Consider the following 17,574-nt stretch of genomic DNA (forward strand, 5'->3'; position numbering starts at 1 on the left):
GTGTAAAACAAAGCATTGCTTTTCTTTGTGTATCTCCTATACATGGAAGATTAACTGTTTCTTTGGTAAAACTGCTTAGCTACTTATTGATGTGGATAGCTTTGAAGTTGTCTCTCCAATCGTTTTTCCTCTCAAACTTCCCTTTTTTCCTTTTTTTTTTTTTAATTGATTCTAGCTTGAATCCATGAGATTTTGGCCTGTTGGGAGGCGAGGGGGGCTAGCCTGTACCTTGGACAGGGAGAGAGGTACTGTCTCACTTGCCTAAGTGTTTCACAGCTGGCTGGAAAGCTTTCATGAAAAAACTGTCGACTGCTTTGACTTCTGTCCTGTGAAAACACTCCCTTCTTCCATGCCTCATACAGCATGTAGGAGGCAGCTTCTCAAATGCTTTGTTTCTGATGGCTTCTGACCTTGGATCCTGCTGGCACCTTGTTCTTTCATTCCCCTTCAGAGCCCCTTATTTCTTCTAGTCTCTAGTAGAAGAGTCTTAGCCGTCTGCTATATTAGGTCTGTTGGGTGGTGAATGCGATCAATGGGTGGGGATTGCAACCCATTTGATAGGCCTTACATCAGGATCTTTTTAACAATGAGTTGTGGTTACTAAACTGTTCACTCTGTATTTCCTTCCCCAACCTAAAATGAACTCTCTTTCATTTTGCTTATCAGTGATGCGCTTAGTGCTCTCTGAGCCTAGAGTTGACCACGTAAACTTCAGTCCTTCCAATGCTAGCTTTTGGACGTTGCAAAGTCCAGGAGATGGTGGTTTCAGCATGTGACTCCAGAATAAGCCTTGAGAGTAACCAAAAGCACCCAATCTCATTAAAGGTGATCTCTGTTGAATTAAGAGCCCTGAAGCCAACTCGCACATTAAGGAGAAATGTGACATTAGAAAAATTTTAATATCTAACAGATATTAAACTTTGAAAATATGTGGTTAACCTTCCTAGGAGGCTTTTCCTCAGTTTTGTCAGCTTTTGGGGTCAAAGCTGTGCTTGTGATAGAAAAGCAGACTCAGCTATGGGTTAAAATTGTAGCAATAAGCATCTGTGCTCCCTTTAAACCTTGTGACTGAGGCTGTATTTTATGTTCAACATTGAGCCTAATACGTAGCGGAGTGTAGGGTTGTCTTTTGTTTCATTTGTGGGTGGTGGTTTTTTTTTTTAATTCTTAAGGATCCTACAGATTTTATTAAGAGCCACAGGGCCTAGGATTCTGAGTCCGTGTGCCCTGCCCTGGCTTGCTTATCTGCTGCAGGGACTGTAATGGTTTTGTAGAGTACCAGTTTGTCAGCCTCTTCTTTCATGGTTGCTAAAGCTTACAACACAGGCTGACCAAATCCCTCTGGACTTTTGAGTAACTCCAGCTGAGTTGAGCTGTGCTCGGAATAAATGTGGCTGATCTCTTATGGCCTGTAAACTAAGCTCTATGAGGAGGGAGACTGTAGAGAAGCCTTTAGCCTTGGTAAGGTCCTACCTAGTAGCATTGAAATACATAGGAGACTGGTCTGGAGCACTTGGTCCAGTGGGTGAAAGCACTGAACCAAAAACTTAGGACAGTCTCATGGTAGAAAGCAGCAAGTCTCAGGACAGTGGCTGGTGCCTCCAGCAAACCCCAGAAGTCTTGTTTGTGTAATGAAGGCTTGTGGTTCAGTGGTATGGAAATGTGTCTCAAATTTCACAGGAACATGTGGAAACTCATTGGCTTTTATAAAAACAGTAGTCCAACCAAAAATGGACTGCTTTGCTTGTTGCTAAGGAGGTCAATGGCAAGCTGTAATAAGCTTAAAAACTCAAAGAAGATCCTGTCATTTAGCACTCTGGCATTTTACTACTGTGAAAGGGAAGGTTAGAAATACATCCATATTCTGGAAGAATCAGCCAAATGGAAAGGGAACAGTTGAATACTTATGGCTGTAGATGGAGCCCATCTTGGATGTTAAGTTAAGGTACCTGGGAGACCGTGTTCTAAGTTGTTTTTACTGCAGTATATGAAACTGCAGGTGTGGCACCAGTTCAGAGCTCCTCTAACAATAAGGTTTGCTAGCAGTTTTCTCTCAGACATACTTGACGTGCCTGTCATAGAAAGGGAGAGAGGCCCACTTCATCTTTAACTGGGACAGCAGGTAAGATTCAAGACAGACTTGTGCTGTGTGGTATAGCCTGGGATGCTTTGGCCTTTGGTACAGGAACTTGGTCTGAGTAAAATGTCTTCTCCTCTGTGTGCTTTGGTCTTGCCCGTGTGTAGGTTGTGCATTTATGCACTTGTTTGCCAGTGTGGTGGTGTATTTCCTGGGCTGAGAATGAGAGCAATCTTCAATCATCATCTTGATGCTAAATTCTACGTTTAAGAGGCTGCTTGTGGCTCCCCTTCTGCTTTGGGGCAGCACTCAATGGCAAGAACATAGCTCAGAGGGAGGTGGGTGAGTGCTCAGGGGAAGGACAGGAGGAGTCATGCAGACCTGGAAAGTGTGGAGTAAGAAGTGAGAGAAGGTTACCTGGATGACCTTGTGTTTCTTCTTGGAACATAAGTAAAAAAAAAATTGTACTGCTGTGTGCTTAGACTGTCACCAGAAGTGTCAAGGCACTGTGGGACAGCTGGATTTTAAAGCTGCCTGTAATCTGTTGCCAGCTGTAAACTAAGGCTGGTACTGCAGGCTAAGCAATACCCAGGGACTGACTTAATGTTCTTCCTGGCATGAAGGAAAGATGTCACTCTCCAGCCGAGACTGTGAACTTTAGGTATTTCAGTACAGTTCTCTGTGTTGAAGGGTACTCTGTGTTCCCCTGTGCTGCGTGCCAGCCTGTCTCCATCCTCAGCCACTGTCAGTAACTGTCTGCTTCTTGGAACATCTCACAGTTCATCAGGGCTCGAAATGCTGTACGCCCCCAAACATAATTGAGCTGCTAACTGCCAGACAGACTCCTTGCAGCTGTAGAAAGCTGTTTCTTCTTGATGTTTTTCTCCCTTGATAAATGGAACTAAATGACCTGCTAAAGCTGAGGTGGGAAGGAGGGAGGGCGGCTGTTTCTACACGCGTGCGTGCGCACACACGCGCACACCCCACCCCCCATCGTTTCACAGAGGCTGCTGTCATGTGCATTTACTTAGAAAGCAGTTTCTTGATGAGGGCTAAATCAGCCAGGTCTATGCTCAGGCTAACAAGCCACAGCATGCCTTGCTTTACAGCTCACATAATTCCTACAGCAAGAATTGTGTTGCATTTTAATTTGATTCAGTAGCAGTTTGGGGGTGTGATGTTGTGTGCTGTCTCCCCCCTCTCCCCTGTCCAGTCCGTTGTTGTCGCTGCTATTGCTGTGCAGACTTCTGCTGTGGAATAAAAGTCCTTTTGTGCAGGGCCTCAGTGTGATGCCTTTCAGTTCCTTGCTGGCAGTCCAGCTTGTTGAATTCCCAGGCGTAAGCTGCTGACAAATGGAAGAGAGACAAGCAGACACATGCAGCAGAGGGGGGAGCGTCCATGCCATTCAGATGTTAATGCTGCCGAGAACAGAGCTTTCCTTAGGCTCTCGGACAGCCTCTCTTCCTCTCCTTGTACCACGTGCTTTCAACGTATAGAGCAAACTCTGATGCTTCTCCAGAAGTGTCCTTAGCTGTGTGCATCCTACTACGTGATATGCACAAGTGAAGGCTTATCTGTTCCACATTCCCCTGTGCTTACAGAGGCTTCAGGCCAGCTCTCCAGTTCATATTCAAGCAAGGACAGGCTGAGTAATTTCATGGACTCCAGTGGGATGATGTATAAAGACTACATGACCTTGTGTAGGTTTTTGTCTCTGTGTGCTACTAATAGCATGTCTCTGCTGAAAGCTCCCATTGGTTTTGTGGCCTGAAAGGAAGTAGGGCTGTAATGCTGCTTTTTGTAAGGCCAAAAGCAATGTCTGATCCAAGCTCTAAAGAATCTAACTAGTAATGTGTTTGTGGGGACCCTACATCCTTGGTGTTGTACCTTGCCAAAGCTAGAGACCACATCAGAAGGGAACAGAGCGCATCCTTAGGATTCAACAAGAAAGTAATTTAAAAAGAAGTAGACATTTAGGGAGAAATCATAAAACATGGGACAAGGCAGCACAAAATCTACCTCAGCTTACCTGGCACACACGGGAGACACCGTGATAAGGCAGCAAGGCTCATCCCCCTGCCCTTCAGTTGCTGAGTCCCTCTGAAGGAGGGAAGCTGTGAGCAAGCCTGAGGCGTGAGAGGTGTGTAAAACCAGTTTACGGTGTGGTACTTTAGGTACAGTGTCACCTAAAGATAAATATCTTCCTTGGCTAGTAATGGAGGTGATAGCTAAAGTGCCTTGTTTGCTGATATGAGAACAGCTCCTGGGGATTCAGGAGAGATGTGGGAGAACTTCAGTTTCTAGACTTGCTGTACCCTGTGGCATGCCCCAGACTTGCCAGGGCACAAAACTGTGGCCTTCTGCTGGTGAACAGGCTTTACCAAGAAACTTCCCCCTCCTTTTTACCAGAAGTAGCATTATACTGCAGTAGTCTTGCCCCCCCATGAGGCTCTTGTCTCTTGTTACAGGATGTCTCTAAAGCCGCCTTAACTCTTATTTCATATCACCCGTGGTGTGCTAGGGAAATGACTAAGGAGAGAGCTTAGCAGTGCTGTAGCCAACTTCTGTGGTGGCTCCTTGTCTTGGCACAAGGGATGGTATATTGATTTATCCACTGCAGCACCTCTTACCGGTGCAACTCACCAGAGCGGCATGAAAGTCCTGTCCACTGCTATCTGTGGAGTACAAATCTTAAAATAGTACAGCCTAGTAGGACACAGCCTAGCAGGGTGATTCATGGCTTGCCCTGGAGTAGCACAATTGCATGATAAGCGAGGGGTTGTAGGGTTGTAGTGGTTTAACCCCAGTCCGGAACTAAGCACCAGGCAGCTGCTCACTCATCCCTGTCCCCCCCCAAAGGGGATGGGGAGGAGAATGGGGAAAAAAACCCTCTTGGATTGAGGTAAGGACAGTTTAATAGGATAGCAAAGGAAGAGAATAATAATTTTATATATATATAAAACCCCCAAATCATGCACAAATGCAATTGCTCACCACCTGTGGAGGAGAGAAAACCCCAAATGATGCCCAGTCTGTTTCCAAGCAGCGATCCCACCTTCTGGCTAGCTTCCCTAGTTATATGTGGAGCATGATGGTTATATGGTATGGAATATCCCTTTGGCTGGTCTGGGTCAGCTGTCCTGGCTGTGTCCCCTCTCAACTCCTTGTGCACCCCCAGCCTACATGCTGGTGGACCGGTGTGAGAAGCAGAAAAGGCCTTGACTCTGTGTAAGCACTGCTCAGCAATAACAAAAACATCTCTTATCAACACTGTTCCTGGCACAAATCCAAACCATAGCCCCATACCAGCTACTATGAAGAAAATTAACTCTATCCCAGCCAAAACCAGTGTAGGGGTGTACCTAAAAATGGAGCTGTGTTGTTGATTCCTGGCAGCTATTCTGCCTGTCAGACCTGTTGCATTGTATTTTGGCTATGCATGTTGGTTTCTAAGTAGCTGAAGAAAATAGTGTCCCAGCTGTTGTTTATAAATAGCAACAAGCCTTTAAGCGATGAGGGAGAGGGAAGAATACAACACATCTATACATCTTCCACTTAAGACTCCTCAGATGCCCTACCATCTAGGTTTGTGCACCATAGCAAGGGAGGTGGAAGGCTAGGGCACTGGTTGTCTTTGTCTGAACTTACCTCTAACGTGTTCTCTGCCACCAGTGAGATCAGCCTGTCTGGCTGGGGCTCTCTGCTAATCGTCTTTCTTTCAGGTTGTCAAGACAATTGGTCTAAGAGAGGTCTGGTTTTTTGGACTTCAGTATCAGGACACCAAGGGCTTCTCAACATGGCTGAAATTAAACAAAAAGGTATGTTTGCTCCAAGCTTTCACTTGTCTTGGGTTCTCTTCTTTTGGAGGGTAGGGGCAAATTCAGTCTCCCGTGCTTCTGTCAGGGATCTGTTCTTGCCTCTCTATACACCTGAAGTACCGTAAGATTAGTGAGTTGGTGTTGCCTTCCTTCAGTCCACACATCCCCTCCCCAAGGTACAAGGAGTCATGGTGTCTAACCTGGTGCTCCTGCATCTAGTCCTGTTTGTTATCCAGGCAGATCTGTTACCCTTCCCAGTAACAGGCTAATATGGTGCTCATGTGAGCATCTTGGTTGGAGAGACACCTGGAAAGTACTTCCCTAGCACTGATGATAACTAGTGGCTTGTTTTAAGTCCTGTGGGGAGTGTTGATGAGGTATTTAGCAGTAAGGAATTGAAAATCCTTGCTTTTCTGCCCATTCACTTCTGCATTGGAAAAGGAGAATTTTTTTCTAATGCATGCTTGTCTCTTCGTAAACCTGCTCCCCTTCACTTGGTAAGTAGGCTATAAAATCTGGTAACTCTGTTCCAGGTAACAGCACAGGATGTACGCAAAGAAAGCCCCCTGCTTTTCAAATTTCGTGCCAAGTTCTACCCAGAGGATGTGGCAGAAGAGCTGATCCAGGACATCACGCAGCGCCTTTTCTTCCTCCAAGTGAAGGAGGCAATTCTGAATGATGACATTTATTGCCCTCCAGAAACAGCCGTCCTTCTGGCTTCTTATGCCGTCCAGTCAAAATACGGAGACTTCAACAAAGAGGTGCACAAGTCTGGCTACCTTGCTAGTGACAAACTGCTCCCACAGAGGTAAGTGAACCTGGGTAGTCCTAGACCTTCTTTGCCTTAAAGGGTTTGGGATTTTTTTGGGGGGTGGGGGTGTCTTGATTGGAACGTTCAGAATAAAATATAGCCTGGCATCTCTCTGAGGGTTGGGATTAGTATTCATTTAATTAAGAGCTTTAATCTTAAACGTCCTGCTTAACAGCTACTGAAGAAACTATAATCAGAAGTAGTGAGAGAAGCTCCAAAACAACAACAGAAAAGTTAATGCTACAAGGAGAAGCACTGAATACCACTTGTCATTTGTCAGAAGTCTGGATACTGACCAGTGTGTCTCTAGCTAGTCTTACAATAGAACTGTATTTCCTGGAATACTTTTGTGGGGAAACTGTGATGCCAATGGAGTATTTAATGAAGTATTAAGAGTGATGTGACTGTGTGTGCATAAATGCAGTGGCTGGTCTCAAACATTCCATGTACTCTTTCTAGAGTTCTGGAGCAGCACAAGCTTAACAAGGACCAGTGGGAGGAGAGGATCCAGGTGTGGCATGAGGAACACCGAGGAATGATTAGGTAACTGATGCAGTGTGAAATTGCTGTCTTTAAAGTAGTGATGTGTGCTAGTGTGTAATGTATGAATGCATATAAAAATCTGTGGCTTGCTTCAAGATGAGTTAGCATTCTTCAGGTTATTCTGCTCAGAGTAACGAGGTTCACATGCCTCTGCCTTTGCTAGTCTACGTGAGCTGGCTGTTCTTAGTAAAACAAAACTGAGTTTGAAGAGTTGGTTATTATCCACTAGGCTGAAGCTTGGAACCTTCGCCAGCTTGTTGCTGCTCTGCCCGTGTAGGAAGACAGTACCTTCTTGCTCTAATGGCTTATAGACTCAAAAAGTAATTTCTGCTTTCTTTTTGCACGCTGCAGAGAAGATGCTGTTTTGGAGTACCTAAAAATTGCACAGGATCTGGAAATGTATGGTGTGAACTACTTCAGCATTAAGAACAAGAAGGGCTCTGAACTCTGGCTAGGTGTAGATGCTCTTGGACTCAACATTTATGAGCAGAATGACAGGTAATAAACCCCCTCTCCTCATCGGTGCCTTCAGCTCCTTTCCAGTATAAAGGCATTCAAAATTAATCTTTTCTGAAGTCTTTAATGAAGCTCTACAATTTCTATATCATTCTTGGCTGTGTTTTTTGACACTGCCAGAATGATCCATAAAACATGCTACTTTAGACCAAAACATACAAGAAATTGGCCCTAGTCTTCCTGCCACAGATGCATTCTCCACTTCTGTTTTTCTTTAAAAAAAAAAAAAAGCAGGATTGAAAAACTGCTTCTTATGTTTGTAGTTCATTTGCATGACTAATTTTGTTTGGTGATTCCAGTCAACATAAGAGTACTGAAATATGAGAGGAGATTTGGTAGAATTTTGAGCTTTATATTGTAAGTCAAGAATTTGGAATGACTTGGGGCTCTTTTATTTCCTTTTGCTTTCCATTTCTGCAGGCTAACACCAAAAATTGGATTCCCTTGGAGTGAGATCAGAAATATCTCATTCAATGACAAGAAATTTGTTATCAAGCCTATTGACAAGAAAGCACCAGTAAGAAGCAACATTCAAATTAAACCTTTGACTTCTTAACTGCATGATCTTTTTCTATTACACAAAAATCTTTTCATCAGTAATGTTAATGCTGACTTTAAGCAGTGCTCTACTACCTGATCTGTTCAGGGCAGTATGTACAGAATAGGTCTAATGGCAGTAAGGTGATAGTTGGGAATTTTTTCTGGCTAGGAGGGTAGAAATTTATTCAGTATAACCTTAAGCTGTTCAAAGTCAGTGTCAGGGAGAAGCTCTTTGCTTAGGGCTTCTGATTCTTGGGAGACCATTTGGATTCTCTGATAATACAATTAGGGATGTAAGGCACCCTGTTAACTGTGAATGCTTCCTTTGCAGCCTGTTGGCTTTTAGTAGTGTGTGGGATGGTCTTTTTCACCTTACTTGAGGGTCATTCATTTTGTAGGGTACGGTGGGAGGGTTTTTTCTTACAAATTTATAATAAACATAATTGATTTCATCTTTAAGGCTTATTAATTACCTGCGTCAGCTGATACCTTCTGTTCTTCTGGTCATTCTTTTTGCATTGCTGCTTGGATGCATTTCCCTGCTGCTGTTCTTTGTAACAAAGTTATTTATCCATTGGGCATAATGTTTAACACCTTTTCTGGCATAAGACAAAAAATTACGCTTGATGTGGCTGGCCAGACTGTTGCATTAAATAATTTAAGCGGGAAGAAAGGTGGGAAACATCATAGTCTCAGTGTGCCTGGTAAACCAGCCCCTGATGGTGTTTGAAATGAAACAGTGAAGCAAGTAGCTGTGTGCTAGGGATGCTTTACAATGAAACCCAGCACGCTGTAACAATGAGTTGGGCACTTCTGCCCTGTGTGTATTTGTTGGGTTGAAATTCATTCCTGAAAGATAGATGTCTAACTACCACCACTAGTGGATTAGACACCGTTAAGAAAAGCTGGCTAGCAATTCTAGAAAGCTTGGGGTCTTGGAGCATATCGCATACATACACAGGGGACTTCTTATGCTGAAAGAACAGTTCTAATGCTGCCTTTTTCTTGTCCCCAGGACTTTGTATTCTATGCGCCTCGGTTACGGATTAACAAACGAATCTTGGCACTTTGCATGGGGAACCATGAGCTCTACATGCGCAGACGTAAACCAGATACCATTGAGGTGCAGCAGATGAAAGCACAGGCTCGGGAAGAGAAGCATCAGAAGCAGATGGAGAGGTTGGTAGGGTTCTGAGTAACCTGGACTGGTCAACCACTGCACAATAGCATCATGTGCTAGATAAATTGCTGGCAGCACCTCAATCTGTGCCAAAAATAGAGCAGTTTGCTTTCTGCTTCAGTAGATCTAATGGGATGATGGAACTGGCACTCATCGCAAGTATGACCCACCATCACTTTCTTAAAGATTTTTACCCATATATTTGACAGGACTAATATGGGTCTTGATATAAGGAGATTTCCCTTATAATGGCAAGTTCATAATAGCAATATTGAGATGAATGCTAGCAGAGCTTTTTATTTCTGCACTTCTATAAAGTGGCATGTCTGGAGTAAAACTCATCAGCTGAATGCTGTAGTGCACATCTCTTGTGTGCTCATGGCTTTGCTAGGAAGCACTCCAATCCAAGTAGTTGTTAATTTGAAATTGCATTATGACTTCTCCCTCATCAGAGCCCTGCTAGAGAATGAGAAGAAGAAGAGGGAGTTGGCAGAAAAGGAGAAGGAGAAGATTGAACGTGAGAAGGAGGAGCTAATGGAGAAGCTCAAGCAAATCGAGGAGCAAACCAAGAAAGCTCAGCAAGGTAATGTGAAATGTTCAGTATTTCCTTAGATGCATAGTCTGAGTGAGAAGGGTTCAAGTAGTAAAGCTATGAGCATCTCTGAGTCATTTGGCTCTCCAGTATTGTGTGCTAACTGGTGTTAAAGCCCTGGTTTAGCCTTTTGAAGCTGAATCTCAGCCCTCCGTATGCAGCTGCTTGCACTAAGGAGATGAGTGGCAGTGAAGATGCCTCTCTGGCAGCGGGAGTACCTTGCAGTTGTGTGCTGGCTGGAAGCTTTATCTCAGCACATCTGTAGAGGATGGAGTCAAAAAGTGTAGCAGGGTCACACCAGCCAGTACTCTGGTGTAATTACTATCTAATTACTTGGCCAGACTTCCCCACAAATCAATTGGGCAAGTAATCTGTTGGCTTGGAACAGGCCTGGCTCTTAATCTTCCAGCTCCAGTTAAAATGTGAAGGAGAAGAAAGGGGACAGTTGCTTGCATCTCTCCTTTACCTCTCCTCCTGAAGGAAAACCTTCATCCAGAGCACAGGTGTAATGGCACCTTCCTCTTCTGCTGCCAGTCTTTACTTGGTCTCTCTTCAAATGCGCTCCCCTATTCTTTCAGAACTGGAAGAACAGACCCGCAGAGCCATGGAGCTGGAACAGGAGAGGAAACGAGCTCAGGAGGAAGCAGAGAAACTGGCTAAAGAACGCAGAGAAGCAGAAGAGGCAAAGGAGGCCCTATTGAAAGCATCCCATGATCAACAAAAGACCCAGGAACAGCTGGTAAGTGGGTGAGCTGAAAATTGGGTAGGGAAAAGAGTGACAGGGTAGAGATCTAAGCTGTTGAAGCAAACCAGGTTATGAATATGAGGAAGCATAGTTTGGGTTTTTTTAACTTGCAGCCTCAAGCAGATGAACTTATACCTAAATAGAAACGTATTTGTACCGTAGATCTGGATTGTTGTGCTTTTTGCCTTTTTTTTTTTTTTTTCATCTGATGCTGACAAGAGAGTGTAGAGCTCGCTAATTGTTTTCCCTGGTTTGGATTCAAAGAATTGAGTTCTGTACTTCTGTTTGGAGAAGGGAAAAAAGCCCAAAAAACAAACAAACAAAAAACACCCGCCCGCAGCAAAAAAGCCCCCAGAACCCATAACAAAACCCAAAACCTTTTTGGCTTTCTTTTCCCTTGCATCATGGAGATATTGGTGGGACTGAAGTTTACAGGAAGGCTTTCTCCTTACCGAAAAGATGTTAGAGATACGCTTTTTTTTTTTTTAAATATTCAGGACTTGGACTAAATGCTTCATTGAGCAAGTACTTTTTTTGTTTTGTCCCCAATAAAAGCCTTTCTTTTGCAGGCTGCTGAGATGGCAGAACTCACAGCTAGGATCATGCAGCTGGAGCTGGCCCGGCAGAAGAAAGAGAGCGAGGCCCAGGAGTGGCAACAGAAGGTAAAGCAGGACCTGAGCAAACAGCAGTACTTTTTGTGGAGTTGCTCTTCATTCTGTGTTGTGACCCAAACTACTGCACTAGATACCACACCAGACTGAGTGTCTGCAAGTTTGAAGCCGTTGTAAATACCCAGCTTTTCTTTTCTTGGTGGAATGAGTGCCTTATTCTAACTCTAAGTAGAAATAGTTTGACTAATTAGGCCTGTAGCCCATTTTCCATGAATTATAACCATTCTTCAAATGTCTGAAGCGTTAGCCACCAGAAAGTTTTGCAAATGTTTGTGGCCGAGTAGCTTTGGAACATGCCACTTTAGCATGCAAGAGGTGCAAGGTTTCCTGTAATAAGCACTGAGCAGTGCTTCTGTGAGAAGTCTTATGCACTCAAGATTATATCGACTAATGCACTGTGGCATGTCCTACTGCAGGCACAGATGGTGCAGGAGGACCTAGAAAAGACCAAAGAGGAGTTGAAGACTGCCATGAGCACCCCTCATGTCACTGAGCCCATGCACTCTGAGAATGAGCATGATGATGAGCAGGACGAGAATGCAGCAGAAGCCAGTGCTGAGCTACGATCAGAGGCCACCATCAAGGACCGCAGTGAGGAGGAGCGAACCACTGAAGCAGAGAAGAATGAACGGGTCCAGAAACACTTGAAGGTAGGAAGTTGGCAGTAGGAGAGGGTGTGTGTCTGGATGCTGCTTCTATTCTTCTTGCCATTAATTGTGGCTGGGAGGTATGACTGGTATTTAAAAAAAAAAAAAAAAAAGAGGGTGGAGAGAAGAGGGGTGATCGTGATCTTGCAAGATAGCTGCTTAACCATTGAGCAGAGAGGCAAATCTTGTTTCTTGGGACTTGACTTTCACTTCACTGGAAGCAGTGAAGTATTTTTAAGCAGTGCCAAAAAGCATCTGTCAGATGTAGTGTGCTTGTGTGAGTCTTGCCAGCCATCTGACAGCTGTTCATAGCCCTGGCTGCAATGAATCAGAGGACTTGGTCCAGTTCCTGTCAAGCAGCTGTCTGTAACTCTTGCCTGACTGGGTTGTATTGCAAAATTCTGAGAGCAGCCTGCTGGGGCTCAGCACGGAGGGAGCAGTGCTGGACCACCTTCTCATAACAGTAGAACTCCACAGTGTTCTGGTGTTGACTCTTTCCAAGCATTTTGTTACACTGCCTGCTAGCTGCCTGACTTGCATCAGGCTTTGCTTGTTCTGCATCGTGCTGTGGTGGTTATGCACAGGCAGAGTGGCAGAGGTGCCCTTTATCTTCTGCATCAAGTTTCTTTTGTGGTAGAAGGCTGGTAATTGCTCAAATTCTGCAAGATGCTCCTGTTGTGCTTAGGGATCCCTCCATTTGACTCTTCTGAAGTACATTGGAGATGGTCCTTCTTACTGTGCTAGATAATGATAAATAGGGTGACAGACTGCCTGATGTTTTCTGCCTGCAAGTGTTAGAGGAAAATATTAACAACTTCCACAGAATTGTTTAGGTTGAAAGGGACCTCTTAAGAACATCTAGTCCTGCTTCCTTGCTCAAGTAGGGTCAGCTAGAGCAGGTTGCCCAGAACTGTAAACATTCAGGCTTATCTGTTTCCTCTCTTCATGGATATTGAATCTTTAGGAGGATCAGCAAGGAACCTCTTTGTCCAGCTTTGAGTCTCTGGCATGTACTAACCTATTGCTATCTGTTTCTCCTTCTCCAAAGGCTCTTTCCTCAGAGCTGGCAAATGCTCGGGATGAAACCAAGAAGACAGCCAATGACATGATCCACGCTGAGAACATGCGTCTGGGCCGAGACAAGTACAAGACCCTCCGTCAGATTCGGCAGGGCAACACCAAGCAGCGCATTGATGAATTTGAGTCCATGTAAACTCTCCCCTGCACCCGCTGCCCTGCGCTCTCTTTTCCCCCCTTTCCCATCCTCTCCCATCATTCACTCGTAATCATGCTGTGCTGGAACCACTACAGAAGAGTGACCATGGTCTTTATTTATCAAGTTTTGGGCAAATGCTGGAGTTAAGCAACAGAAGAAAGAATAGTATTTACATCTTCCTAGGGTGGCTTGGGAAAGCAAACGTGTATTGGGGCGAATCTGAAATTGTTTAGCTTTGGGTAAAGTCTCACTGCATTTAGTTTTGTATTGCTTACTGAAGTGGCTGTGTTGCTGTCTTCTCCCGTTGGGAGGGGAGACCAGCAGATAGTTTTACTGAATTACAGTAAAGTGCTAACAGTTTGACACTGTGCCTTCCTACTAACTTGTGCAAGCTTCAGTATTATGCTTAGAAGCCAGCATCTGAATTTCTGACTTAATACAGGGTCTGAATCATGTAGTTGAGAAGGGGAGTCTGGAGTTTAGGAAGAAGGGTTGGAGGTACAATTTGGACTTTCTTTATAAAAGACCAAAGCTTTTGTCCTTCAGACAAGCAGACCAAACAGATTCTGTGGCGTTCCTGCTGGTGTTACCTTTTGTTGTTTAACAGTGGAACTTTGAATTTTCTAATCATGAGGAGGCCTTAGGAATATTTCCATTGATGCAGTGTGGTTTGGAGCCTCAACTTCCCTGCTTTCCATAAGTTTTCCATCTGGTAAATGGCTTTGTTCACTGTCATTTGTCTGACTTGAAAGTAACAAGTGAGGCAGAGATAGCTGAAGAACGCTGCCTTCCTTTTTGGGTTTGCCAATTAAAACCTAAAGGGGTAGGTAGAAATGTAAAAGACTAAAAATTACTGTAGCTGTCTTTTCCCTTGCTGAACCCAGTACATTTCTAGTCATGTGAATAGGATTTCAGGTTTTCCCATAAGAGGCCTTTTTACACATAGTCATTGGTGCCTTATGACTGTGTACAGATCTACTGTAGCTCAGATGTCTTTAGTTTAAACTAGATGCAATCATAAAAAGTGATCAGCAGCTGGGGACCAAAATCTACTCTTCTATCTGGGTCATGTACAAGACTGCATCTGTCTTCCTGGCTTCAAGCAGCATTTGAGGGGAGAGGATCCTGAGATACTTGTCCAATTGCTGCCTTAATCCTCACTAGTGTTCTGCCAGATCCCTGGCTCAAGTGCTTTTCCTTCCCCAGAAGGAAGCTTTGCTCCTTTGTAGCTTTGAGAACAGAAGGCTCTGTCTCTTAGAAATGGGACACTAGTGGTTGAGAGACTGGTCCTGAAAGCCATTTGTACCAGTAGTTGTAATAGCCGTCACCTCCTGTCTTCCAAGCTATCTGTGCTGTAGCTACCCAGAATCCTTCCTGCCATTTCTGGGGAGGAAACAGCCGTGTATGCTCAGGGTTGAATTGGATTTTTGCCTTGATCCTTCATGGAAGGAAATGTTAACCTTCAGAAGAGGCCTCTTAAAAATGGATTTCACCTACAATGGAATCGTCCTTTGCTTTGCCCTCCTTGTATTAGCCTGTCCCTATAGGAAGTCATCAGGCTAGTCTGTGACTTATTTTCTTGCCTAGCATGATCCTAAATCTTGTGACTTTCTCAGTTTTGTGGATTCCCCCTGTGTATGGTATCACTGCTGGTGGTGATAGAAGGAAAACATCTGAATGCTAGAGCATTTCCAGCTACCTGCTCTATGGGAAGGGTAAAGGGGGACTGTGCCAAAAAGAAATGTTCATGATAGTGTTAATAAAACCCCCAAGAATTCCGTGGGCTGCTGGAAACAGCCTTACCAGTGCTGTATTATTTTATTTTTTGGAAGCAATACAAGTCTGTGTGGAGATCTACGCAAATACCAACCAAACCTCTGTTAGGAGCATAGCTTAGTGTGTTGCTTCTAAACATCCAGATAAGTCATGTGGGAGCCCTTTTCTCTCCCCTGGACATACGTGCTTTTTGGGGGGGACGTGACACGGTAAGCTTTTCGTTGGCCAAAAACACACACCTCAGTACTTTGAAAGTCACAAATGAAAGATTGCAGTTGAACTTGTTATAACTGATTTGCGTATTTCTATACTGAAGTGTTATTGGCACTGGCTCTAAGTGAGTCTTATTACTGGGGGAACAGACTACCTTTACACTTCTGTTTTGGTGCTTTAAAGCTGATTCTCAGCACTTCTGCTCTGTCCATGGCAACTATTGATGCATTTTGGGGGAGAAAAGCCTTTATTACATTTTAACAATTTCCTAGCAAGCTGATGTACGGTGCCTGGAATATGTGTTCAAATAATAAACCAGTAAACCTGTTCTGCTTTGATGGGTCACACAACACTGCTGAGCTCATGTATTATGATGCTGGCATGACTTCTGTTTGTAGGGTTTTTAATCGTTCTAATTCCAAATGGTCCAATATAGGAATAGAACGGCCTGTGCCAGTGAGTCCACCTAACTCTTTGTAGTTGTTTCAGCCCTGCCTTCTTAACCAGTATTATATTCCAGTGGTATCTAATATTTGATTTCAATACTTCTAGCTATACACAATTAGAAAATATTAGTCACGGGATGGAGGATATGTTTATGGTCTTCCTTCCCTTGGAAATGTATACTGTATTGTAAAGAAATGATATTTTGCAAGAAAACTAATGTAAGAAGCTTTCAGTATTATGGTGAGATTTGTAGACACTTTTTTATTTGTTAGAATACAGTGAATTGTTGTTCTTCCTCTCCATGTTCCAGTTTAATTGGATAACTACTCCTCTTGGTGGGGGGAGGGAAGTATTTTATCAAATGTTTGCCTGGCTTGTTTTTTCTTGTTTTATTTTTTGTTGCTGTAAATTATGTTGGGAATTTTTGACCAGTCTTTTTACTGGATTATAATAAAACATCAGTTCTTTAAGGTTGTGGAGTAATCCATGGGTCCATGTGCTTATCTGCAGAGAGAACCTTGATATTAAGGCATTTTTTTCCCGTTTGGAGGAGTTGTTAAAAATCCATACCTTGTTCTTCCTAAAGTGCCAATAAAGTTCAGAGAAATTCAGCAGATGGTGTCTGGCTGGTTACTTAAGGCTTGCTTTGAGTCTAGTGCTGCGTCTCCAAGCTAAACAGGTCTGCCACCTCATTCCCAGGATGTCAGCCTTGTAGCTCTCTCGCAAATAAGGAGACCTATTGCATCCTGAAAAGCAACTGGTTGAATAACATCCCTTTCCCCCTCCCAGCCCCCCAAGCTGTCTGACTGGAGCTGGTACTGGAATTCACATGTCTTTGTGGAGACACCGAGTATAAATTTATATTGTGTTTAACTTGCAAATGGACCGGTCAGATGGAGGAAGAGGAGGACCTGCTGTTGGAACTTGCCCCTGGTGAGCGCCTGCTGTGCCATGCCCAGGCCCATGTGCACCCACGACCAGGTTAGTGTGTAGTGGGCAGCCAGGTCTCAATGCTGCTGTTTGCCCCCGACGTCCTGCTGAGTCTGTCCTGCCCTGGCCCCAAACCAGGGGTTTCAACTCGGTTTGTTTTGCAGCTACCTTGCTGTGGCTATCTGCCTGTGTTTCCTGAGGTCTCGGGACTGGGTCCAATGATGGAAGAGCATGGCTACTGCCACCTTTCTGCTAATGGAACTGTGTGATCTTTCTTTTTAGGTGGTTGTGAGGAAGGACTTTGCAGAACCTCTGCCTCATGGTTGCTGCACTGCAGAATAAGGTAGAGATTTCATCAGAACGTGTTAGTGCTCAGAGGCCTTGGTGGTAGGGGAGAAACCTGAACTTGTCCATAAACAAAATGTGAAGTGCGGAGCAATCTCAACTTCTGCAATCCCCACCAGCCTTGACAGTTTCCATAGGTGGGTCTTTCTGGTTCCTTTCAGGGTTCCAAAAACATGAACACTTCTGGAGGAATTGCATGTTTGCTTCAATGTTACTGCAGCTTTCGCTTGTAGGCTGCACTGGTCTGGGAAGGTTGCTCTCACAAATGGGGCTCTTGCTGCTTTTATTGCCCTTGCTTCTTGATGCAATATCTTTCAGCTTTGTGCTTAAATTTCTGGAGTGTCTGGGAACTCTGTGCTGTCAGCCAGATTACTCTTCTGCATGAGTGGCCTAGCTTTCACCGCATTACCTTGCCTGTATCTGTGGAGACTTAAGAGGCTTAGTAATTCTCCAGTTAGGTATATCTATATTCAGTTTGTCTTTGAAGAAATATAAGCGCAAAGCATT

At 44.2% G+C, this 17,574-nt stretch overlaps 1 protein-coding gene across 1 annotated transcript in view; it reads left to right on the forward strand.

The window, feature by feature from the left end:
- Nucleotides 1-16,403, forward strand: part of MSN (moesin) — a 47,478-nt gene extending 31,075 nt beyond the window's left edge. The window contains exons 3-13 of the mRNA XM_075762943.1: nt 5,800-5,895; nt 6,429-6,703; nt 7,166-7,249; nt 7,601-7,747; nt 8,186-8,282; nt 9,321-9,484; nt 9,938-10,068; nt 10,656-10,816; nt 11,392-11,484; nt 11,910-12,143; nt 13,189-16,403. Of these exons, the coding sequence (XP_075619058.1) occupies nt 5,800-5,895; nt 6,429-6,703; nt 7,166-7,249; nt 7,601-7,747; nt 8,186-8,282; nt 9,321-9,484; nt 9,938-10,068; nt 10,656-10,816; nt 11,392-11,484; nt 11,910-12,143; nt 13,189-13,353 (1,647 nt within the window). The 3' untranslated portion in view covers nt 13,354-16,403. The remainder of the gene's footprint in view (nt 1-5,799; nt 5,896-6,428; nt 6,704-7,165; nt 7,250-7,600; nt 7,748-8,185; nt 8,283-9,320; nt 9,485-9,937; nt 10,069-10,655; nt 10,817-11,391; nt 11,485-11,909; nt 12,144-13,188) is intronic.
- The last annotated feature ends 1,171 nt before the right edge of the window (nt 16,404-17,574 follow it).

This window comes from Balearica regulorum, chromosome 11 (assembly GCF_011004875.1).
Source record: "Balearica regulorum gibbericeps isolate bBalReg1 chromosome 11, bBalReg1.pri, whole genome shotgun sequence".
Taxonomy (NCBI): domain Eukaryota; kingdom Metazoa; phylum Chordata; class Aves; order Gruiformes; family Gruidae; genus Balearica; species Balearica regulorum.